Raw genomic sequence first — 26555 nt, 5'->3', positions numbered from 1 at the left:
GCAGGTTAATACAGTGGACAATGAGCATTTCCAATGATGAGTCCTTTCGTAATACAAAATTACAGATAAAACACCAGCAAAAGGATCATCTCAACAAAACATGCAATTGCACTACCAGTAGTGTTTACAACTATTTACAGTTCCCTTTTAAATTTACCTTCTTACATTTTTAACCAAATCCCAATTAACCAGTTTTGTGCTAATGATCACAAATCTGACCTTCTTTCAACCATTTCTTCAGGTTAAGTTTAAACTGTTGCAAGGTGCTACTCTCTCGCATAGTTAAAGGCAGCGAGTTCCACATCCCTGCAGCTTTCACAGAGAAGCAATTCTGTCCAAAAGCAGAGGACCTAAAGTTGACATAGCAGTCTCCTCTGGAGGTGGCTCGCGTTGTTCTAAGTCCTACCTCTTCACACGATTTAACAAACATACTCACGAAAATTTTAAATTTTAAACACGAAAATCGCATTCAGCATGACACGCAAGCGGTTGCCGTGGTAATGAACAGCCTGCTTGTTAAAGCGAATGTATAATCCTGTATCTGAGGCAAAATTACTAAATATGCAGCGCGAGTTATATATTTCTAACTCCAATTAGCCACTGAACCAGCTTATAATCGCGTCGCTTCCATTATGAGCGCGCATACCGCGCGCCTACATTTGAAATAACGAACTTGAGCGCGCAAAAGACGCGATATGGGAGCGTACCCTTAAAGGGCCAGCATCCAATAATGCTTTCTGTCAGTAAAGTTAATCAAAGAACAAAGGGAACAGAGAAAAACACTCACTGCTCTTGACCAAAGAACTTGTGTAGCTTTAAATAGGATTTTAGTCCATATAATTTATCATTTATGCAGCGCAGACTGTTTGATAACTTTATTCAATTTCTGTATATGTCCTACCTGTTAGACAGGAAGAGCACAGGTAAATATGACATTTATTATGGGTTTATGTGAGGATTGTTTGAAGTTCACTTAAATTCAAATTAAATTAATTTGTATCCAGACATCAATGGCTTATTGATCATTATAGGTGTTATCAATCATTTAGTTGTTGTTGCTAGTTTGAGTTGAGAAATACACATTCCAGAATTATCACTAATCTGTGTGTGCATTTTTCTTTAGAACCAAGCAAGTTGACTCATGAAACCATTTGTTTATTATATCACAATCGCATATCGCAATATTGACCTCAATAATCGCAATATGACATTTTCCCCAAATCGTGCAGCCCTACATGAGAGCGGTATAAGCATTCGCCTCGATAGTAGTCGTGTCTCCTTCATTGCGTATTTTTATATTTTGAATATATATTGCCTCGATCTGGAGGATATCGCTGAGGTATTGCTACAAAAAAGGTCACTGACACGCACGGGTATACCTCTTCCCGTCATGGCAATCTGTCGCGCTGGTCGTGTTTGACCATTTGTTTGACGGGCGTAGTAACAATAACTAGGGGGCGTGGCTTTTGCGAACGGTCAATTACTATTGCGTATAAAAAATATTAAACTTTGGATCAAACACCATGTTTACCATGTTGTTCCAGTGGTTTTGAAGCTCCGTGTAAGATTGAAATGGGCTTTCCTGTGGAATCCTGCGACTGATGCTGATGATTTGGCCTTTCTTCAGACTGCTCTCACACACACACACACAGAGAGAGAGAGAGAACAATGCAGGAGAAATATTGATTCATAAATCGAACACTGCCAACAAAGGAGATAATGATTAGGATTTTTTCCCTGCATGATGGCCCGAGGAGCAACAGTACAGCTCTAGAAAGTAACTGTTGTAAAAGTATAACGTCGTATAAAGCAGTCTAAAAGAACACACACACACACACACACCTCGGCAGAACGTGGCACCAGTTATTTGGCCTGACTGTATGCAGCACAGCATTATCAGTATGGAGGAAGCTTTTCACCACAGGAGCAGGAATGTCAAAATCATTTATCTGGCAGAAGACAGAAAGAAAAAAAATAATAATATCTCAAACTCACACAAAAACAATATTGACATCCAATAAAAGCTTTGGCTATTCTATGTCTTGCAATGAATAACCGGTCTCATGTATGTCAAATTTTTTTTTCTCTATTCTGTCAATTGATGTTTCCTTGCCACTGTCGCTTTTGGCTTGCTTAGTTGGGGACACTTCATATATTTAACAATATTATTAATCTGCCTGTATTGACACCATTATATGAGAAATGAACTGAGTTGGACTGTTGTCTCCAGAGAGGCTGTATAGATAAATTAACTCAATTAATAACTTTTTTACAATGAACCATCACTGGACAATGCCACTATTTTCTTCTAGATCTGCTATACAGCCGAAACAAACTTTGTTGCATTATTTTCCTGTTATCTCTGTAAAGCTGCTTTGAAACAATCTCTATTGCAAAAAGCGCTATATAAATAAAGATGACTTGACTTGAATTATTACTTCAAGAATATGGTATTAAAACTGCTATTTCTTAATAACGGATTTCGTATGCAATATTTATGCAAATACATGCTCTGTGTATCATAGTTGTCTATGCAGATATGTATTATCATAGATTGTATTTTATTTGTTATGAATATACTTGTTACATATAGTGCATTATTTAAGTTATTATCTGTTTGAAAAAAACATCTTCATAAAAGCTTTACATATATGATTTATACTATGGCCTGGTTTCACAGACAGGGTTTAGATTAAGCCAGGATTAGGCCTTAGTTCATTTAGGACATTTAAGTAGCTTTTATAAACATGCCTTAGAAAAACACATCACTGATGTGCATCTTGACACAAAACAATGGCGGTGACATATGTTTAGATATGCCAGAGCAAGTTGCTTTCAGTTTAAACAGCTCAAACATGCATTTAGCCCAATACTAGCTTAAGCCTTGTCTGTGAAACCGGGGGTAGATGTTTTATTTACATTTTATTTACTGTGCAAATGATCTTAACTAATTTAAATTATATTTTGAACTAACTTTAGTGTATTCATAACATTTGTGTATAAATATATACAAAATAATCCTGTGTGTGTGTAATGTATATATATATATATATATATGACAGACAGAAAGATAGATATGATTAATTTCTATATTATATATTTATACACCTTATTTATATGCAAATGCATGAAATAATATTACATTTAAGTAAATACTTATATAATCTTATAGTTGTTATAAACATACTCAAATACATTTATGTATAAATCCCAAATCAATTCTGATTATAATGACTCCTCAAATTGGTTTGTATATATATATATATATATATATATATATATATATATATATATATATATATATATATATATATATACAGGTCTTTCTCAAAAAATTAGCATATTGTGATAAAGTTCATTATTTTCCATAATGTAATGATAAAAATGAAACTTTCACATATTTTAGATTCATTGCACACCAACTGAAATATTTCAGGTCTTTTATTGTTTTAATACTGATGATTTTGGCATACAGCTCATGAAAACCCCAAATTCCTGCCTCAAAAAATTAGCATATTTCATCCGACCAATAAAAGAAGTGTTTTTAATACAAAAAAAAAAGTCAACCTTCAAATAATTATGTTCAGTTATGCACTCAATAGTCAATACTTGGTCGGGAATCCTTTTGCAGAAATGACTGCTTCAATGCGGCGTGGCATGGAGGCAATCAGCCTGTGGCACTGCTGAGGTGTTATGGAGGCCCAGGATGCTACGATAGCGGCCTTTAGCTCATCCAGAGTGTTGGGTCTTGCGTCTCTCAACTTTCTCTTCACAATATCCCACAGATTCTCTATGGGGTTCAGGTCAGGAGAGTTGGCAGGCCAATTGAGCACAGTAATACCATGGTCAGTAAACCATTTACCAGTGGTTTTGGCAGTGTGAGCAGGTGCCAGGTCGTGCTGAAAAATGAAATCTTCATCTCCATAAAGCTTTTCAGCAGATGGAAGCATGAAGTGCTCCAAAATCTCCTGATAGCTAGCTGCATTGACCCTGCCCTTGATAAAACACAGTGCACCAACACCAGCAGCTGACATGGCACCCCAGACCATCACTGACTGTGGGTACTTGACACTGGACTTCAGGCATTTTGGCATTTCCTTCTCCCCAGTCTTCCTCCAGACTCTGGCACCTTGATTTCCGAATGACATGCAAAATTTGAGCAACAGTCCATTGCTGCTTCTCTGTAGCCCAGGTCAGGCGCTTCTGCCGCTGTTTCTGGTTAAAAAGTGGCTTGACCTGGGGAATGCGGCACCTGTAGCCCATGTCCTGCACACGCCTCTGCACGGTGGCTCTGGATGTTTCTACTCCAGACTCAGTCCACTGCTTCCGCAGGTCCCCCAAGGTCTGGAATCGGTCCTTCTCCACAATCTTCCTGCCTGAGGGTCCGGTCACCTCTTCTCGTTGTGCAGCGTTTTTTGTCACACTTTTTCCTTCCCACAGACTTCCCACTGAGGTGCCTTGATACAGCACTCTGGGAACAGCCTATTTGTTCAGAAATGTCTTTCTGTCTTACCCTCTTGCTTGAGGGTGTCAATGATGGCCTTCTGGACAGCAGTCAGGTCGGCAGTCTTACCCATGATTGCGGTTTTGAGTAATGAAACAGGCTGGGAGTTTTTAAAAGCCTCAGGAATCTTTTGCAGGTGTTTAGAGTTAATTAGTTGATTCAGATGATTAGGTTAATAGCTCGTTTAGAGACCCTTTTCATGATATGCTAATTTTTTGAGACAGGAATTTGGGGTTTTCATGAGCTGTATGCCAAAATCATCAGTATTAAAACAATAAAAGACCTGAAATATTTCAGTTGGTGTGCAATGAATCTAAAATATATGAAAGTTTAATTTTTATCATTACATTATGGAAAATACTGAACTTTATCACAATATGCTAATTTTTTGAGAAGGACCTGTAGTAATCCAAATCAACAGTAACATACAATGAAGAGCAAATCTTTTCCTTCTCCTGTCTACTCGGCACAATCAGGATGACGAAAGCTAGATAAGTGACTAAGGCATAGGGCATGAACTGAGGCAAAGGTATAACGCGTGACAATGGCAGTAACTTGGTTCATAGGTTATAAGAGGCCAGACTGGGGAAGTGACTTCTCACCACAGCTGGGGGCAGTCTGATCGTGCTGGCTTCCACACTGACACACAGCTGAGTCTCAGTGATGCTCAGCTCAAGCACTGCGAAGGAATAAACAAGAGTGCAGACGTGAGCATGAGTCAGCGACAGTGGGAAAACACTTGTCTGTGTCATCATCAGTTAGTGAGTGAATTGTAAAAGGCATCTAGGATTTAGGGTAGGGTGTAACATGATAAAAGCTAGCTTAAAACATGACTCAGACATGGTGCAAATGATTCTGGGAAAAAGTGAAAGGAGTAGCATATATTATTGAAAAGTAGGCCAACAGTGACTACGTTTACATACACCCACAAAATGTGATTCTGAGATGTAGGCAATATTGCGATTAAACTTCACCTCATGTGAACACAATGATACTTAGATCAAATTGATGCAATTAAGCTCATAATCATAGTAACCATAATCAGAGTGATAATAATCAGGCATGTAAACACTCATCTATTCCACTCTCACTTAAGTGCGCATGTGCTTGTAACCTTCACATGGTTGTCATTAGGGCTGTCACTTTTGTGAAAATATCCTGTTCGATTTTTGAGACGTAAGTGTTCATTGAATCGATTGTAAAATCGATTTTCCATGTCTAAAGACGTTTCCATTTTCAACACCAAATATAGGCAAATCCACGGACAACTAACAGGCATTAGGACGAACGTAAAGAGGGCGCTTGAGACGCGCACAAGTCAGCAATATTCCTGATGATTTATTGGCGTGAAGTTTCGTGCACAATGACAAACAGGAGCGCAACATTCAGGGATTGAAATTAACTCCCTCAACTCGCCAAATGCGGGTAAAAATGAACTTTGGCGGGTAACGCTGTCAAATCACAAGGCGTGTATCTATGTTTACTCGGATTTAGCGCAAATACACAACTCGTGAGTCCTCATGATATATTAAATACAGCGTATTGCAGAATCTGCGCATTTCTGGCTTACTTGAACACACACACACACACACGTCACTACACAACAACGGCGCGCTTGTTCACTTGCATTGAAGTAATAGCGAAAATTAAAAAGCATTTGGTTAACAGAAAAGACATTGTTATTTTCCAACATCCTACATGTTCTATTGATCTGTCCACCTAAAACACATTTTTGGTAAAAAAATTAAATAATAAAAAAAGGCAGTTAAAATCGATTCCCTATTTTCGTTTCGATACTTGTGTTAATTGTGCAATCGATTTTCGAACGTAAAGTGACAGCCCTAGTTGTCATGCACAGATTCGTGAACATATAGCAGAAAAGAAGACATCACATTTTTGGGGTGTTCATGTTGACAACGATGCACGACATTAATATAATGCTGTATATTGATCAAAAACATCGAAATGAAGACATTTAAGCGGGATGAAAACATCCTATATGTCCATATTAATGTGTTTTGCATTTGAGTAAGTCGATTAAAACAGTGGCCAGTAACACGCCTACAGTGTGTGTGTGTGTGTGTGTTAATCATTTATGCTGTGCATTGGGGTATGTGAATAATGGTGGTAAAAATAACCACAATTCTTAGAGAATAATCATAATAATAAAAATTGTATGTAAACGGGAGTGAAGAGGTTTGCTTGTGTGTCATGTAAACATCTTACTGCGATTAAGTCCTTACTCTGAAAATAGTCACATTATTGGTACACATGTAAACATAGTCAGTGGGACAACAAAACAACACAAAAAGTTGTTTTCACTAATAGGAATACATTTAAGTGTTGTTCTAAGTACTCCATCATCTTAGTCACTCCCTGCCAGCAATCAAGAGAAATCACAGTCTAACAATGTGAACAAAAATGGCAGTGTCTCGTGCCAAAGTATACAGACGCATCCCACCTACCAACTGCATTTAGTTTTCCAGAGTCACTGAGGAAATTCTTTCCTGGAAAAGAAGGAAAAAGTCAGAAATACTCTTATATGATGGAACAAACTACATTGAGATTTCTGTGTAATTCATTAAAAGCCTTGTGATGGGGGAGTGTTGCAATCTGTTAACATCACTAAGAAGAATTTTTGATGACGTGTGTTTTAAAACGCTCACATTTTCATAAAAAGAGATTTAATTATAGTAAATTCTCTCTGCTCAGCTTTAATAGAGAAAGACTTCTGAGAGCCATGAATACAGCTTTAACTGTGCTCAAGGACAGTACCACACACATTTTCAAGGCACGACCTCCAACACAAGGCCATCAAACGGTCTGGTTATCTTATCATGTGCTGATTTTTAACTTTTACATCAAATATTTAATACCAACTAATTATTGGCTGAGAAACAAACCTGGTAACTGACTTAAATCTAAACACAGCAAACGACAGGAGCATTGAGAACTAATAAACACTAGTAAAAACAAGTCTTAACAATACCTTATTATATTTACCTTTAATTAGTAACTTTAGTTATGCCGGCACAGTGATAATTCATGAGAACACTCCTGAACTCCAAAAATTCAATGATCTTTCTATTAGTTAAACTGCTCTGAACTGACTATTGCTGACCTTGAGCCAAGGCAATAAAAATATTAGCTCAGTAAAGGAAAGGAAGGGATCGGACTACATGAATTGCTCGTGCCTACACTAGAAAGAGAGCTCAGTTAACATTACACAGCAGCTAAATCAGCCACAAAGTGAACTTCACCCTGTACTAGGGAAAGACTGTCTTCACAGAAGGCATCAGAGTTATTTTGTCAGTGATCAGTTATGTCATATTCTATTGCCTGTATCATTAGAATCCAGACAGGCTAAAGTCAGCTTGTAATTGTGTGAACTACAGACATTTAAATATACTGTCCATGGGATATTAAAGTCCCCCTGTTGTGAAAATCAAGCTTTTAATGTTGTTTATATGTTTACGTGGTGGTTTTAATATGCTTTAAGACAAACCATGTGCAAATTCATAAGTCGACAGCATTGCTAAATATTTTCTCCTTAAAGCAACACCAAGTAACTTTTCCTCAGCGGTCGCCCTACAGGTTGGAAGCGGAATTGTCCATTACCGCTGTCGTAAATAATTTAGCCTAGCGCAGCCTACGGTCGCACGCGCACGCTCGCTGTTTATCCAGCACCGGCTTTGGAATCAACAATGGCAGACATCCCAACCTGCAAGAAGTCATTTCAGGGAGGTATATCTTGGTGACTGGATAGTTGACGGGGGGGGGGCGGCTTGACTAGCTTTCGTGAGGCACACTCGCAAGGTCTCTCGCTCTCTCCTTCTCTGCCGTGCTCGCGCTATGTATGTTATGCGTGCAGTGTGTTCTGTCTCGCATGCGCGCTCTAGATTCTGGCAGATTTGAACTAATTTGCGGGCATCAGGGAGACGCTATAGACTTGGGATGTCTGCAATGGCCAATAGACAATAGACAATAGAGGAAGTGGTGGGGGAAGTGACGTATGCCGTAAAGCAGTCGAGTTTTGTAGTTCTTTTTGTGCTCCGGTTACTACCCGAAACCCGAAGTTGCATAGTGCGAGTGAAAGCGATACAGACCACGTCAGGCTATGGCAGACGTGTCATTTAACCTATTGTAAGTCGATGTACCATCACAAGTAGGGGTGTGCCGGTTTCAGAATTGGTGATGACGGTTATGACGTGAGTCAAATGTGACGGTTCGTAACATAACCGTCGTCGGATTAGCTACTGGCTCTACGTTTATTTAACATGAACAGCAAGACAACTAGAAGTGAATGTGCTTTCCATTAAATGTATCACACAGTAAACAAATCTTTAACTAACAAAACAAACAAACGTTGCAATGAACGTGCTTTTTTAAAATAAATCACACACAGTAAACAAAACCCGGTGCGGTGAGACGTGCATGCTCGGGCAGATTCGGCTTGAAGTCGGTTATCCTCGGACGCGGCGCCGCGCGCGCTGTTACAAAAAAAAGCCGTGCACACAGCCAAGCCAAATGGGGTCTTGCGCACCGAACGCGTCATTTTCGCCGCGCGCACCTTCGCGATCGTGCGGACGCGTCGAGTGTAGGCATGTGCCGGTATCAAATTTTCATGCTGCGGTTAATTGATTGAGCTTTTATCACGGTATACGGTATTATCACGATATTTTAATTGCTCAAGAGAAACGGATGGATTGTGGGTGACAACTTGCATCACAATGTGTAATTGTGATTTTCAAAACATATGGTAATTAAACAGAATTTTATTAAGTTTAGTGACAACATGTTACAATGTTTACATGCTACAATGACTGGTAGGCTACTGTTTGTATTATTCAATTAAATTCTTGGATTTGATTTCAATCTTAATTCAATATTGACTCATTTGGATAAATATTAGGTAGGCTACAGTCTGCATGTTAATTTTGCTCAAGAAAAAAATATACAGTATCTCACATAATGCTGTAAAAATACAGAGAGAAATTAAATATAATGCGTTTTTCATTATAATAACAATTATGCAATGACAAGTAAACATATAATAAAGATGTAATATAGTGCACATATTTAGCAAAATACTCCTCGCTATTTTTTCTAGTCAACTAATGTGCTGGTCATTAAATGGCATTCCTGAGGTAAATGTAACGTTCTGTGACATAATTGTTCTCCTGCAGTTTTATTGACCTCTTTCCGTGCTTGAAAAACACTGATTGATCGATATTATGTATGAGGCATTTACCTTTCAGTAAGTTGTACTGTATCTTTAAATAAAAAGTAACAGATGATCGGTTTACTTGAACTGAGGCGCAGCGATCTGTCACAATGGACAGAACCTAAGAGCTGATTTATTTATTTTTTTCATATCAAAAGTAACCTGCTCTTTCTAGTCTGTCGGTGTCAGTGTCCTCTTTGCTCCGCGATTTTTCTCTGCGTGAGAGCGTGTGAAAAGTGTCAATTGCATAAAGCGCCTTTCAAACAGGACGCAGAATGCGCGGCGCTGGTTTGGTCGACGCAGAAACAAAACGTCCCCGCGCGTATTCCATGTCCTGTCTGAAAGGCGCTTGAGTCTCAAGCTGAATACGTGAGAGTTGGCAGCCGTGCGGGGGATAAATCGTCAGCAGCGTTCCTTCTTCCGCCATGCTTCTACTCCATGTGAGGATTGTTTAAATTAGACTAGAGTGCGCACTGCGCCGCATGCACACAGTGCTTGTACATGTGGGGATTGTTTACATCAGAGTGCGCATGTGTTTTGCGCAGCATATACGCAGTGTTTAAGCGGTTGATGGAAAATAAGCTAATGCGCGTTCTAAAAGTCTAAATTTGAATCTATTATTTTTCACGGTATTTTGAAGTGCCCGCGATAACAATATCGTGCATATTCATTACCGCGATTTATCGCATTACCGAATACCGGCACATGTCTAGTCGAGTGTGTGGCTTTACTCCGTGTCCGTGTCAGCGCGCGCTCTGATCGGTAAAGGGGCACAGACCTCTCCCGAATCATCTCCAGCACTCAGCCTCCGTTTCCCTCTTAAGCTGATATTAGTATTTAAACATTCTCTATGATAAAAAAATGTTTGGAAAAAATATTTTAATAGCACGGTTTTGGCGGTTATAGAGTTCTAATGACGGTGTTCAACTATAACCGTCGGTCTCACGGTTGTATAATAACCGTCACACCCCTAATCACAAGGGTCTTGGAAATATATTATGAAGGTTGAAAAGTTCCATAGTGTTGCTTTAAAACTGCAGTGAACCAAAGACAGTCTCAAAACAATCGCTGGTGTTTCTGACGTCACAAACTACCTTGTAACCAATCAGATCAACGTGTGATCGTCAACGAGTGGATCTCTGAGCTGTGTGAGAGTGGAGGCGGGGCTCATTTGCATTTTCATATAAATACTAAATGAGGCAATGGTGTAGAGCAGGGGTGCCCAACCCTGCGCAGTTTATCTCCAACCCTAATCAAACACACCTGAAGCAACCAATTAAGGTCTTCAGGATCACTTGAAAATTAAAGGCAGGTGTGTTTGATTAGGGTTGGAGATGAACTGTGCAGGACAGTCGATCGGCAGGAGCAGGGTTGGGCACCCCTGGTGTAGAGTGACATTCAAGCTATTTTAAGGCATGACGAATTTTTTTTAATGAAAAAACGTTTAAATATGTCCTTTTGGTGATCAAAGATGCATTTTAAGGGATACAATTATTGACTACAGGGGGACTTTAATACTAGCCTGGCTCCGCCATCCTACATACTTCCGCTTAATTTTCATTTTCCTTCAGTACTACGTCTGGGATTGTCCTGTATTCTTTGGCTTTCTCCAGTCAATCTTTTACCGGTCCAATCACCGAACAGAGGGAGTGGCTGAGAACGATGACGTTGAGGTGCGCTAGTTTGAATGGTTTGAGTCGCTATACGTCATGACCAAACGTCAGCGATTGGTTATGGCAGATCCAGAGTGGCTCTGGACTTAAACAGAGGACCCGCCTACAAGGAAGTTAACGCTAGTCAATGGAGCGAGGCCAGACTCTCTGTACAAATGAAATGTACGAGAGTCTGGTGGGACCAGGCTAGCTTTAATACTCACCAGCTATTAGGTATTGGCCAGCTTTGTTCCATTTAGGGGCCAGTTTAGCAGTCACTGAATAAGACAAACAGGTCTGCAGAATGGCAGGAAACACCCTTTGAGGAAGGTTGAGCTACAGGACGAAAAAAGAGAGACTATTAGAAGCACAAAGGCTAGGTTCACACTGCCGGCAAAAGTGGACCAAATCTGATGTATTTGTGTTTGTTTTTGTTCATATGTCACTCAGACCAGTAATTATATGTAACTGTTATACTGTAACCACATGAAATCTGGTCTATTTCATTCTTGCATATGCGGTCCAAAAATTAAGATACAGGTCTGATGTTTTGCAAATGCAACCTCAGTCTGAAGAGTCATATCAGAATTTACATTTACATCAGACTAGATCGTCATTCTTCACAATCCTGTTTTTTTCTTTAAAGAAGTTAATAATTTTATTCAGCAAAGACACAACGAAATTGATCAAACGTGACAGTAAAGACATTGATAGGTTTATATTCCAAAATGAATGTCGTTCTTTTGAACTTTCTATTCATTAAAGAATCCTGAAAAAATAATTTAGTTTCCACAAAAATATGAAGCAACACAACTGTTTTCAACACTGATAATAATCAGAAATGTTTCTTGAGCAGCAAATCATCATATTAGAGTGATTTCTGAAGGATCATGTGACACTGAAGACTGGAGTAATGATGCTGAAAATTCAGCTTTGATCACAGGAATAAATTACAGTTTACAACATATTCACATGGAAAACAGTATTTTAAATGGTAATATTTCACATTATTACCATTGCACTATTTTATATCAAATAAATGCAGCCTTGGTGGGCAGAAGAGACTTCTTTGAAAAACATTTAAAATATAAATGGTAGTAGTATATTCTGATGCAGTGGAGACACTGTTCGGGACAGACATATAGTGTCAGTCTGGGATAACGGTCAGACTGAACACATGAAACATGAACATTACAGATGTGTCTGAACAAACAAGACACAGACAGACATATTCTCAGAAAAATCTCTTTAAACTAACCTGAAGACCATGTTTCTGTGCAAAGGCCTGGATGATGCCTCTCTTGTGAAATGTAATCTAAGACAAAGTGCAGGGAACAATCAGAATGGACAGTTAAACAAAAATACCAAGTTCATATACATCAGGACCAAAGCTAGAGATCATGGACTTAGAAGAAGCACAAAAACTTCATTCAGCCCTTCATTCAATTGCTACAAAGCATGTCATCTTTCCCCTTTTGGCTACACAAGTACACATGCCATGGAAGTTACATAAGCACAACATAGTCAATTATTCACCAGTGTACCCATTGAAGTCTGACAACACATTCACAACTTTTGTAAAATGTGCATCAGATTCAAATCAAAGCACTACTGAAGGGGTACCACAGCATCTCGGTAGCTGCGTTTAACACAGTGTGAAGTGCTGATTTAATTGGCCTTAGTTCAGGATAGGAAAGGAGATGACAGAGTGTGTGGAATGTGCCTCAAATATTTGGCTTCGCACGGGACATGCCTTAGCACGAGCTGAGCTGACACGCACACACACACACACACAGATGAGAAGTCACGCACATGCAACACCACAAACTTCACTGACAGGTGCAAATGCACGCAAGGTGATGCACGTATCACGAACACTGAGGAAAAAAGAAGAGCAATAACACGTACTGACAGGAAAAGCAATATAAATCATAAATGTTTTGCCTGACATGGAATTATTCATACAGTATGTTATGGCATTAATTCAAATCATCATTAAATATAATTACGTTACATTTTATTGAAAACAAAGTTGCATTTTGTGAGCAAGAGCATTGGTTATTTCATCTATGCAAGTAGGAATATAATTGAGAGGCACGTCGAATTATGGTTATGCTAAGTGCACTAAACATTAAATATTACTTCAGCCTTATTTCTGCATGCATACATCATGTGGAATGTCTAAATTATGTAAAACAATATATATAAGCAACCCAAATACACTAATCAGATTTGATTAGGGCAATTCTACTTTCCTTTTGATCCTAATAGGCCTACACTGCAAATGAACAGATTTCTGTTTTTGTTCATAATTTATCGTCAGCAATTATAGAAACTTGTAACAACTTTTAATTTAAAAACATTTGTAACAAATGTCACATAAACCCAATATAATAAATATCACACCACATTGGTTCTGTGATTGCTTGTATCTTTTCTTTGCGTAACAATTAGTAATTCATTGTTTTCACGCACACCTGGAGGGCAAAGCAAGACTTTTCTCCATTGCCCACCTATCATTCTTACTAGGTTTGTACTGATGTTGTAAAACTGTGATATATAAAAAAATAAAAAATAATAATAATAATATACCTTATTAATGATGTATATGTACAGGCAAGCAGGTGAAACTGGAGTAATATAAAAGTTTTTCAGAACGTCCTGCTGTTTTTACTGTTGGCTGCATTTGGATCACAAGTGCCCAAAACTTGCATTTTGTTCACATATTTTTATTTGTCTTGTTTTGGGAGGTGATCTAAATATTTGTGGCTGGAAAAAGGTGTAAAATTGACAGGCTTATGCTGCAGTTTTATGGATTTTTTGCCCTACAGGTCTCCACGTCACGTGGCTGAAAACTATGAATGGGAAAAGCAGTTCTTATCCTACACAATTATTTGCTATACAGTTTTTTATGAAAATCCATACAATGCATTTAAATCAAACTAAATAAATAGCTAAATCACTGCTTAAAAGTTAACACTTTGGATCAATACTCTCACAAACAAATGCTTAAAATCAAAGTTGTAATTGATTGGCAAAATTATCAAGAATTAGGATACTATACAAATATGCATGTATGTTATCTCGCTCTCCTGTATGAAGTACTCTATTTCCTCTACTACAAAATGCAATTGAAACAGAAATTTAATTTAAAAAATGAATAGTTATATCCATCCTTATCCTCTCTAAAGACTAAGGTCACAGGAGACCAGTTAAAAATGAATAGTTATATCCATCAACTGCTTATCCTCTCTAAAGACTAAGGTCACAGGAGACCGGAGTTTATTCAGCATTTCGGGCTGAAGGCAGCTTATTTATATATATTTTTTAGTTTAAAGCTGATTGTAAATTATATGTTAAATGGACTGCATTTATATAGCGCTTTCACAGACCCAATGGTCATCAAAGCGCTTTACATATTGCCTCACATTCACCCATTCATACACCGACGGCTTTATTATAATGGATATCACACACACACTATATCATACTTACAGTCATTATAACAGTGATGCCGCCACAATGGCCTAACAGAGGTGAGGCAACAACATCTGAATGCAAGAGAACAAGCTCCCTGAAAGAGAAGGAAAAAAGAAGACTTTTTTCAGTTTAGTGGAAGCATGTGATATCTGTGATTGATGCAGTTCTGGTGAATTTGACACTTCCAAGGTCAAAATAATAAAATATAAAGCACTTCCATCATCCTAGGAAAAAAACGAGGGGTCTGTTTGCCTGGTTCTTAAAAAGACAGAATATGTCTTTAAAATCCAATACAGTTTGGAACTCTAGTCTAGTGTGTTGATTTACATAAAGTTGGCATGAAATGGAAGCTGTGATGATCTTTTCTTTTGTATTGTGTATATCCAAGTGAAACTGCATCATGAACAAGAACAAATGTAGGGCGGAACTTGATTTTGTCTGTGGGGAATTGATTGGATGGTTGTGGTTAGCTATTGGTGGATCTTATGTGAGTGACAGGTTGCCCCGCCCTCACGCCAGTAAACACGTCATCAGAGAAGAGATGTTGCTGCAAGACAGAGGGGAAGCTATTCTGATTCAATATTATGAGGAAAGTGAATTAAAAAAAATGTGTGCACAGATAAATCATTTATAATAATTGCTATATGTGCATTAAATCACAAGTTAAAGATAATCTATCAAGATATTATTAGAAATGTTAGAAAAAACATGGTCTTAAAATCATTACACTTATAACAGTAACTCGTATTTTAAAACATAATATTTGTCTTTTCACCTGCAGGTTTTCAATTGTTTGTTTCTCAACTCTCCTTCGTCGTAACTTTTCGGGAAGAACAGATTTACACAACATAAATTCCTCAGGTCCGGGAGACTGAGGAAAAACAAAGACTGTGTCCCACTTCCACTCATTCTGAAAGGGAAATCGTGAGGGTTAAATTGGCCAAACTAACACAGTCACTGATCTGTGACCAAAATTAGCTAATATTGGAGAGACTATTTTGGTCCAAAGATTAATGTTAAATGAAAAAATGACGCTTCGAGAAATTACCGCATGAGACAAAACTCCAATAAAAAGTTTACCTATAATTTAAGAAAGAAATAAATAACTTTTTACCTCAGTGAGGTTATACAAATATGTTGAGGTAAAACGGCACAAGCTTTTGGCGGCAAGAGCGAGGAGACACTAAAGTCTCGCGTGCCAGTGTTTTAAGTGAACACACACACTTATCTGACAGAAAAACCTAAACGACATCAACAACAGGCGCCTGAAAAGGGCAACCCACTTAAATTATCGTGACTACTTGATGGCGATAAACTGCAACGTTTCCGTATTGCGTGAGAACTGTGCTCTCGTGAACTTTCGTGAACTTCAACCGAGTTGCTTCGTTTGCTTCACCGAAACCTATGACCCAATGAGTTGATTGACAGCCCTTGGTCCAATCGAAACAGACACACTAGGAAACCCAGGAAAGATACCATCCAATCAGATTTCGTCTTAAGCGGAATGGGCGTTGCCTGGCGAGTTGGGAAATACAATTGTTGGTGGTAGATCCAGTTTTGAAGTAGGTGAAGTGAACGATTCGAAGGGAAACTTAAGAAAGTTTCTGAACAAACAAAACACATTTAATCAAACCAATGGAAAACAACGGAACGGACGAAAAGGGTGTTAAATATTATCGTTTGTCAGAGGTGGAGGAACGGAACTCTTTTAAAAGCACATGGATTATCATTCATAATAAAGTGTACGACGTGACAAAGTTTCTCGAGGAGGTGAGTTTTTAAAACAGAGCCTCAAATGTTCTGTTTGGTGCCAAACACATAGCTAACATTTACATTATAGTATTGTTTTGGAATTGTGTAATGCATGCATTACGTGTATTGCATTGTATAAACATAGACCCGTTGAATTGTAATTGTTTAATGCATAATATAAATAAAATAGATGTGCATTATAATGCATAGAGTTAATAAATGAATGCAATGAAAAAGTCAGCTCAAAACGTCCAGTACAAAAGTTTACACTGCTTAAAGTGAGTACTGAATGGAGTGACCTTTTCCAAGTGCTCTCAAGAGATTTAATTACAATAGTTGCCTACTAATGTGTTTGGTGTGAAATTGGCATTAGTGCAGTAACTAATATACCTCGCTAAACAATCAAATGCACTGTTATTTTTGATTAAATTTGCTTTTGGTGGTCAGATTTGTATGATGAAAAGCTGTAGTTGTACCACACACTAACTTACCTTGCTGTAATTGATCAGATAACCACTCTGACATTTCACATCTTTCCCTATTATCTATTTCTATCATTATCTAGATCTAGAGAACCACCTATTTCTAAACATTTTACTCAAGCTAGGTCTAAAAGTGCACATAAGGATAGAGGTCGCCCGATAAATGATTTAACCGATAGTGACACTAGGTTGGCCCACACTGGCCAATAAGGATTAATCAACCAATAGTTTTTAAAATAGATACTGAATGAAAACAAACATAACAAATAAACTAGTGCAGAACTTTATTGAAAAAACAGTACTGAACCATGAAACTTTTTAAATATATATATAAAAAAAAATTATACCTTGATCATTCATGTCAGCTCATAGTGCATTAACTAATGTTAAGAGAAACAACTTTAAAATGTATTAGTAAATGTTGAAATTAACGATGAACTATACTTTTATTAGGCTAACCTTAATTAATGTTACAAATGAAATCTTATTGTAAAAGGTTACCATTTCATATAAATCCAAACAGTCATGCTTACAGATGGCCATCTTTAAATATCTACACAAAGGCCATATCATTGAAATTAGACGCATGTTTATTGTATATAAGGTATCCTCTCACACTCTATTTGCTTCTAAAATCAAAATAACAAAATATACTACAGAAAAAAAAGAACTGAAACCGAATGCATTTCTGATTCGTTTATGTTTTTGTCGGCTGCATGATGATACCGTTTGCTTTCTCATGTCTCTAGCTTTAAATATGCTACTTCACTGCATAACAAATGCATAAAAGCGATCAGCTGGATATATAAATTGTGTGTCACACTGCTGTTCTCCACTAATGCAGCATCTAGTCAACAAATTAATTACTTTATATTAATGATATGAAAACATGAACTGTAGTGTACTATATACATACTGTTTCATTGTCTGTTTTAAATCTGATTCTGAAGTGTCCCGCTCAGTCAAAACAAACTCCACGAGGTGTCAGTGATCGTTTTTATTTGGCCTCTAGAGGCCGCTCTCGTACTGTATGATGACAGCAGACTCTTCTCAGCCGCTCCAGCAACGGACGCAACCTCGAAAAACGAACGGTATGGGAATTTCCCATAACCGATTATTCCAGCAATCGGTAATCGGTGCCGATTAATCTGCAAAAAACTATCAATTGGTCGACCTCTTGATCATATGGATGCATGACTCTGTGCACTGATGGCACTTAAATCTACTGATAACTTCCTAGGGAACAGTTTTCAAAGACCAATCAAGTTCAAAAGGGATTGATACTTCTGTACAGATAATCGTTGTCGGGATAATTCCGGTTCACGTGGCTACGCCAAAGCGATACAGTTCTGTATTAGGAAAGGCGAAAACTAAAAATTTTCTTGACCGACCACCGAGCCTCATTAGCCGGTTGAAACCGGTTAACCGATTAGTTTAAAATATGCCACGCTATTTGAAATAACAGCCATTTCGAGCCGCGCATGCAATTCGCAACTCTGTCGCATCTCTCTCTCTGCCTCCCGCACACACACACACACACACACACACACACTGCCCCGGCGCCGGCGCCGGGATTTTTTAAATCCCCTACAGCGCGAAACATGAGTTCCGCAAACGCGGCGCTGAGGAGCTTGTATAATCGGAGGACAAATGGCTCCTTAGTTTTGAAATGGTTTGGGTACAAGGTTATCGCGTTAAAAATAAAGGCGTTAGTCTAGCGTTAGAAGCTCATTTGAAACATTGCCGCGGCTCATTTAAGAAAATGACAGCTCCGAAGAGACGCTACTTTAGTTTGAGGTAGTGCTACTGCTAACAATAATAAAGAAAGATGATGATCATCATCACCTTATCTATTACCACTGAAATGTAATATATTTCTACAGTATTACTACTGTATTTAAGCACTGTATCACACAAGATGCAACTTACTGTGTCATTCTTTTTGGTGAAATGGTTCCACACACTATGTTTTTTTGCACGCTTCATCCTGTCGTCTGCCCTGGCTCTAACCTCGAGTGTTTTAGCCTGTAGCCTTTACTTTTCGCAAACCTTGTGAGCGCGTGAACCCAAACGCTGTGACCTCGCGCCAAATGTTTTTATTGGTTTATTAAAGGAGCTGTATGTAAGATTGTGGCCAAAACTGGTACTGCAATCACTTTCAAATTACTGTAGAGCGGTGTATCCCCTCCCCCTCCTCCCTGACTCAAGGTTGCCAGACAGGCTGCAGGATCCCGCAGGAACGTGACGAGCTGCAGCTGTGGTAACTAGAGCAGAGCTGGCAACCCGGATGCTGCAACACTACTGACTTCGTGATTGGTAGATGGGTGGAGGGTGGAGCATCAGACCAAAACACAACATGACAACATCAACATCAGTTGAGGTCTGCAACTTCACTTTTTAAATGACAATATCCTGGCCGGACTACTGTTGTCAGTGATATAAGTATTTGAAATGTACATGATTTCTTAATGTCTAGTGACATATCAGGGCCATTTTATGATTAATTGAAATAAATTTCTTACATACAGCTCCTTTAAGTACAAACAGGCGAGTTATGAAAAATTGAGTGTGAGGGATTTGTTCACTTCACACAAAAATATCTTGGAATGAGATGGCTAACTGTAGTAGCGTTTAGTCCACTGTCTATAATAGCCTAATTTAGAGGTCACTTTTTTTTTTTTTACCGACTACCGACAACTTTGATCGGTTAACGTTGAGACGGTCAACCATCGGTCAAACGGTCATCGGTTAGCATCCCTATTCTGTATTATAAATTTTAAGGTCAGACAAGTAGTTTGTCGAGGGTTGGTTTTTTAGGGAAGGACTACATGCCTGCGCACATATATTCGAACGCGCATCCCTATAGAATTAACTCTTAAAGCAACACCAAGTAACTTTTCCTCAGCGGTCGCCCTACAGGTTGGAAGCGGAATTGTCCATTACCGCTGTCGTAAATAATTTAGCCTAGCGCAGCCTACGGCCGCACGCGCACACTCGCTGTTTATCCAGCACCAGCTTTGGAATCAACAATGGCAGACATCCCAACCTGCAAGAAGTCATTTCAGGGAGGTATATCTTGGTGACTGGATAGTTGACGGGGGGGGGTCGGCTTGACTAGCTTTCGTGAGGCACACTCGCAAGGTCTCTCGCTCTCTCCCTCTCTGCCGTGCTCGCGCTATGTATGTTATGCGTGCAGTATGTTCTGTCTCGCATGCGCGCTCTAGATTCCGGCAGATTTGAACTAATTTGCGGGCATCAGGGAGACGCTATAGACTTGGGATGTCTGCAATGGCCAATAGACAATTTGAGGAAGTGGTGGGGGAAGTGACGTATGCCGTAAAGCAGTCGAGTTTTGTAGTTCTTTTTGTGCTCGGGTTACTACCCTAAACCCGAAGTTAGTTAGTGCGAGTAAAAGCGATACAGACCACGTCAGGCTATGGCAGACGTGTCATTTAACCTATTGTAAGTCGATGTACCATCACAAGGGTCTTGGAAATATATTATGAAGGTTGAAAAGTTACATAGTGTTGCTTTAATACGCATGTGCACGCCATCAGCGTTCTCCCAGGTTCGCGTTTTTAAAGTTTGCATAGAGTGAACTTAAGAGTTTTCTGTTAAAACGGTGTCGTGTTAGCAAGTTAATAACTAATGATCGTTGCGACGGAAGTGAATCAATTAAAACTAACTTTAGCTGGAAAATCACTTTATTCTAGAGCTGTCATAAAGCCAAAACAATCTCTGTTACTTTAACTTCCTATCATCACTGTAAAGCAGCTTTGGAACAATCTACATTGTTAAAAGCGCTATATAAATGTAGATGACTTGACTTGACTTATAGGGCTTTGCTCTCGAGTGTGATCTTCTGATGCATTTGCTGGTGTCCACAGCACCCCGGAGGAGAGGAGGTGCTGCGAGAGCAAGCGGGTGGAGATGCCACAGAGAGTTTCGAAGATGTCGGCCACTCGACAGACGCACGCGAGATGGCCAGTTCTATGCTCATAGGAGAACTGCATCCAGTAAGTCCTCCAGAAAGCAGTACTGTTGTGGAGCATTAGTGTGAAGAAGACCTTGTGGGCTTTCTGACATTTCTGCCTTTGTGAATATACTGTATTTCCAGAAATATTGAAAAGGTATTTCAATATTGACATATTTTAATAATTTCTTATTAAAAGTAAATCAAGAAAAACTGAAAGGCTAGACAATTCCACAGCAGCTTCATCTTTGATATTTTTTTAAAAGGAAATGAAATCGAGGCTTTGAGGGATAGACACGTATCTCTTCAGTGGGTTGTACTGTTATTCAATGTGTTTTTGTATTGTTCTGCTGACGAAACACTGCAAAAAATATCTTTCTAAGAGATTTCAGTAAACAAAAAACTCCCGACAATATGATCTGTGGAAAATTATGAGTGATCTAGGAGCTTTTTTACAGCGGATGCCATTGAAAACACGGTGAGTTTATCCCTCATAGCCTTGATGGCGCAGCTCTGAATAAGGTTATATGGCAGCTTGTTTCTGCCATGGAATAAATAAATAAAAATTAAAAGGTAACTGCGACTTTTTATCTCACAACACTTTTTTTCTGAGAATTCTGAGATATAAACTTTATAGGTTTTTTTCCTCGCAATTCTGTGATTAAAAAGTCAGACTTACGAAAAAAAATTAAAAAAATTCTGAGATAAAAAGTCAGACTTACGAGACAAATTCGCAATTCTGATATAGAAAGTAAGACTTATGAGACAAACAAACAATTCAAAGTCAGACTTACTAGACATAAACATGCATTTCTGAGATAAAAAGTAAGACTTATGAGGTACAAAGACAGACAAGACATAAACTCACAATTCTGAGATAAAGTCAGAATTGTAAATGTAAACTTTTTTTCTCAGAATTGTGAGTTTATATCTTGACTTGGACTTTATATTTCACAGTTAAGATTATATCTTACACTTCGGAGAAAGAAAGTCAGAATTGCGAGACAAACTTTCAATTTTGAGAAAAAAATTCACAATTATCTTTTAAAGATTATTTTATTTTGTGTCGGAAACAAGCTTCGATTCGGGCTGTTATTTTAAATTGTACCCTGCATGTTTTTTCAAAGTCTGTTTTGCACTGACAGTCACAAAAAGACATGAATAATCATTAATGATTTATAGTTTCAGTGAAGGGATTACATCACACCAATATATGCCAATGGTAACCTATGCGAAATAAAAATATGTATATATATCCACAAATACAACCAAAGTCACAAACTTCCCAATCCCCCTGAGATATCGGGGAATGTTCCATGAAAAGTCTGTTGATTCATAGTTGTATCTAACGAAATCCGAGGTGTGTTCATAGACCTCCGGGGGCTTGAGATACTATCAATAGCCTGGAATCCAGTTGTATTCCTCTTGAAGGACCTGTAATGCTGCTGGATTCAGCACACAGATGCTATCAGGGTGTTTCTGTGCCAGAAAATTCTATTCTATTCTAAATTCTATTTCAATTGGATATGAGATAGCAAACTGCATGCAGAACAGTTATTCAATTTTAAAGAAGTAGAATGAAATTCAAAGAAATATATAGAACTGCGGTGAGGTATTTTGATTCATAATAACAAATCTTTGTCAGTTTTGATCACGGGAAGAAATTACAAATTTTAAACATATTTCAATATAAAACGGTTATTTTATATTGTAGCAATATTTCACAATATTTACTGTATTTTTGATTAAATTCAAAAACATAAAAAATCATATCAAAATATTTGAACAGTAGAATGTACAATCATGTGAAAAAGATTTTGAATTCTAGGGTTTTATATATTAGGACATAATAAAAAATCATCTGGTCCTTGGCGGGTCTTAAAATTAGGTAAATATAACCTCAGATGAACAACAACACATGACATATTACACTGTGTCATTGTTTATTTAACAAAAACTAGGCCAACATAGAGAAGCCATCATGTGTGACAAACTAAGTACACATTTACTGCTTTCCTAGGAATGAAGAGGGTTAGTATCAGTCAGGCTCTGCTGATCAAACGTCTTTGATTAATTGAACATCAGCAAGCGTGACCAACTCTATAAAAGCAGTTTCAGGTGTGTGTTAACACGATACCAAGGAGGAAAGACATCAGCAATGATCTTAGAGAAGCTTGTTCCTGCCCATCAATCTGGGAAGGGTTACAAGGTCATTTCCAAGCAAATTGAAGTCCATCATCATACAGTGAGGAAGATTATTCACAAGTGGAAAACGCTCAAAGCAGTTTCCGGACGTCCCAGCAAATTCACCCCGAGGTGAGAGTGTGTAACGCCCGAGACAATTTATATGGAGACATGCCACTTCCTCAATCCTCAATACAACTATATAGGGAAAACCCGTAACGCCAAAGACGGCGGTTGTATGCACATGCCCCACCCCTCCCACTGGAAAGCCAATCCTCTGCTTTTAACAGTCAAGCCGGGAAACATGTAAGCCTATCGTCTGGTTCCACTGACGCATGCGCACAGTTGAGGTTTGCGACAGCGGAGACGAGAACCCTTGCGCATGCGTAGTAAAGTTGACGAAATCAAGCACCGCCCTACATTTTTTTTCTAATTTCAGAAGATCTCAACTTCCGTTTCATGTCGACTTTAAGAGAGCTGTGCAGAAACAGAAGCTCACAAACCTCAATGAACTGAAGCAACGTTCCTTCACAATGATGTGAGAGACTGATAAAGTCAAACAGATAATGATTACTTCAAGTTATTGCTGCTAAAGCTGGTTCTACAAGCAATTGAATCATAAGATGGACTTAGTTTGTCACACACACGGCTTCTCCATTTTGGCTGTTTTTGTAAAATTTTTGTTTTGTTTTTTTTATTTTGTTTATCTGAGGTTGTACTGACCTAATTTTAAGACCTATTTAATGGTAATTAATTTTGCTTTGTCAATAAAATGTGAACAAACTGTGATATTTTTGTATCATGCCTCTCCTCTTGTTTCCTCTCAGGATGACAGGGACAAGATTCCCAAACCACCAGTACGTAAACCATTTTTTCAAATCATATTTTCTCTCCATGTTCCTGGTTTTAACAAACAAACACAGCACTGCCTTTCACTGTTTTTGTTTCACATTTGGAAGAACCACCTAAAAATGCATTTGGTTTTCTGTTGAACAGGAATCGCTTGTAACAACCGTACAAGAAACAACAAGGTGAGTTTACATGTATGCACAAACATGCCTAAGAATATCTCAGGGTTTAGATGTTAGATATATTTCTTGTTCTTTTTTTCTTGTATGAGGGATCATGTTCTTTTAAGTCCATTGTTTATTATTTTTACTTTCCATTGTAGTTCAGAAACAGGAAGTATCTGGTTAATAATTCAAGCTAATTCGCAAGTGCTTTGAAATCTCTTGTTCCAGCTGGTGGTCAAACTGGTTAATTCCTGCTGTTGCCGCGGTGATTGTCACGTTCATGTACCGTATTTACACCGCAGAGGAGGCATGATGGGATGCTTTCTCAGAGCGGCGCTCAGCTGAAACTACACTACCCATAATCCATTTCAGGTTTAACCATTACCATAAAGATTCTACAAATGAAGGCAACTTTTGTGTTCGTTTCAATGTTTGTTGTCAAGTTTATCCCTTGAGATTTAATTCCTGATATGCAGATGTTTTTTATGATAAATAAGAGTATATTTTAGATCTACTTTGAGCATTATAAATATGTACACTAAAGATGAAGTTTTGGTCGTCTAATTGTTTTTCTGTTGTGTAAAACTGTGTATACCATTATTCAATTGAAATATCCAGCCTGAAATATACTGAATATTATCACATACATAAACACAACAGTTTGCTCCTACAAAGAAATAATTTAATTTCACTTGAAATGCATAATTTTCACATGCAAGTTGATCCTACTTGGACCAGGGAGAAATCATACAAATTATTTAGATCTAAAAAAAAAAAAAAAAATGTATGGGTAAAATGGAAGAAGATATTGTTTAGGTAATTATTTAATCGTTAACATGCCAATTGTGACAGATTCAACATGAATTATTATTCGCAGCTGATAATCATAATAAGCTCCAAAATCAAAAGTGAAAAAAAAAAATATATATTTTGCATAAATAAAATGAAGATTATTTTTAGGACCATTAAGATTTTTTGAATTGTGACATTATTTTTATGACAATCAAGTATATGTTTTGCCGAGTTCTTCTTCTCATCTGCTATTCTTATTTTGCATTACAATAATGTTCATTTGTCTTGAAAATAATGTTGCAATGCAAAAACGGTCTTCGTTTGTTTTATGCAAAACATAATCTAATATTTCTCTTTTGATTTTGTGGAGAAATATGAAGCTAAACTGTTCAGAATGTGATTGTACACAACCTAACAAAAATATATCATTATGTGCTTAATTGAGGCAAGTTCTTTTAGTCGGTCAGCTAGAAGTCACCACATCTTTAGTGAAGAGCAACACTGTTATACTTGTGTACACGTGTGTAATGTATATCAGTGGACCACCTTGAACGGTGCTTATACATTCCCTTTTTATTTTAAAACAAACTGAATGTAATATACTTGTATATGATAAGAGATTCAAGCAACTTTCCCATAGAAATGTTGATCCAGATGATCTTCATTGCTGCTGCCACACTAATGCTAATGTGAGAGAATCACACACATACACACACACACACACACACACACACACTGTAACCCGTGACTCAATGCATCAGTCAAATCAATCAGCTTTACTGTGTCCCAATAAACAAAGAAACTGCTTGTGTGACTTGCTGTAAACTCATTTCAGTAAAAAGGTATCCTTATGCATTCTTATAGAACAGAAGAGCCATTCAGTCAACAGTTCTTACAAAAAACATTTATTACCAAGTGTGAACTGAAGAACATTTGAATAAACTAAATAACCTTTTTCCACAATAAATAACTTTTTGTTCTTCCATGGATGTTACAGTTTTTAATGTACCAAAGATGCCAATAATTATTAAGAGTATATAGTGGCACCAAACAATATTTGAACGCTTACAGTAAGACTGAACATGAATTTAATTTTATTGTATGATACCATATCAAACCAAGTAACATTTATGATTAAAAAAGATACACTTTCCAAGCAAAAATGTTAGTGATGGTTTTAAAAACATTGGATATTGACACTTTCTAGTTGACTTCATACATGCATTAAAAATCAACTTGAGACCTGTTCGTGCAAATGCCAGTTCTGAGAAAAGGTAAAGTAGCATTTAAGCATAGATATCTGAATTGATAGTTTGTTATCTAATCTAATGGAATGACATCAGAAGTGTGAAATAGTTTGTTTCGACATTTAGTGTCAGGAAATGTTACAACACTGACATCTGCTGGAGATTCGAGCTGCTACATCACTGGAAAGCCACTCATTTCAGTGTCATAGCAAAGTCCCTTTAAATGTTATTCTATAGTCTTTAGTAATAGTC

At 37.8% G+C, this 26555-nt stretch overlaps 2 protein-coding genes across 2 annotated transcripts in view; one reads left to right on the top strand and one right to left on the bottom strand.

Annotated features, from left to right (window-relative positions):
• Window positions 1-15804, bottom strand: part of LOC130076502 (uncharacterized protein C18orf63-like) — a 36681-nt gene extending 20877 nt beyond the window's left edge. The window contains exons 1-8 of the mRNA XM_056241598.1: window positions 15636-15804; window positions 14876-14954; window positions 12639-12695; window positions 11605-11716; window positions 6970-7011; window positions 5107-5183; window positions 1843-1949; window positions 1532-1628 (exon numbers count right to left, since the gene is read on the bottom strand). Of these exons, the coding sequence (XP_056097573.1) occupies window positions 1532-1628; window positions 1843-1949; window positions 5107-5183; window positions 6970-7011; window positions 11605-11716; window positions 12639-12695; window positions 14876-14954; window positions 15636-15769 (705 nt within the window). The 5' untranslated portion in view covers window positions 15770-15804. The remainder of the gene's footprint in view (window positions 1-1531; window positions 1629-1842; window positions 1950-5106; window positions 5184-6969; window positions 7012-11604; window positions 11717-12638; window positions 12696-14875; window positions 14955-15635) is intronic.
• A 602-nt stretch (window positions 15805-16406) lies between these two features.
• LOC130076501 (cytochrome b5) lies at window positions 16407-24807 on the top strand. Its single transcript, XM_056241597.1, has 5 exons — window positions 16407-16630; window positions 20982-21110; window positions 24079-24108; window positions 24248-24282; window positions 24493-24807. Exons 1-5 carry the CDS (start codon window positions 16496-16498, stop codon window positions 24575-24577), a joined length of 414 nt encoding a protein of 137 aa, XP_056097572.1. The 5' UTR covers window positions 16407-16495; the 3' UTR covers window positions 24578-24807.
• The last annotated feature ends 1748 nt before the right edge of the window (window positions 24808-26555 follow it).

Source organism: Rhinichthys klamathensis, unplaced genomic scaffold (assembly GCF_029890125.1).
Source record: "Rhinichthys klamathensis goyatoka isolate OS25496 unplaced genomic scaffold, OSU_Roscu_1.1 h1tg000656l_1, whole genome shotgun sequence".
In the NCBI taxonomy this organism is placed as follows: domain Eukaryota; kingdom Metazoa; phylum Chordata; class Actinopteri; order Cypriniformes; family Leuciscidae; genus Rhinichthys; species Rhinichthys klamathensis.
Note: the sequence above shows the minus strand (reverse complement) of the source record. Positions and strands in the feature narration are given on the sequence as shown.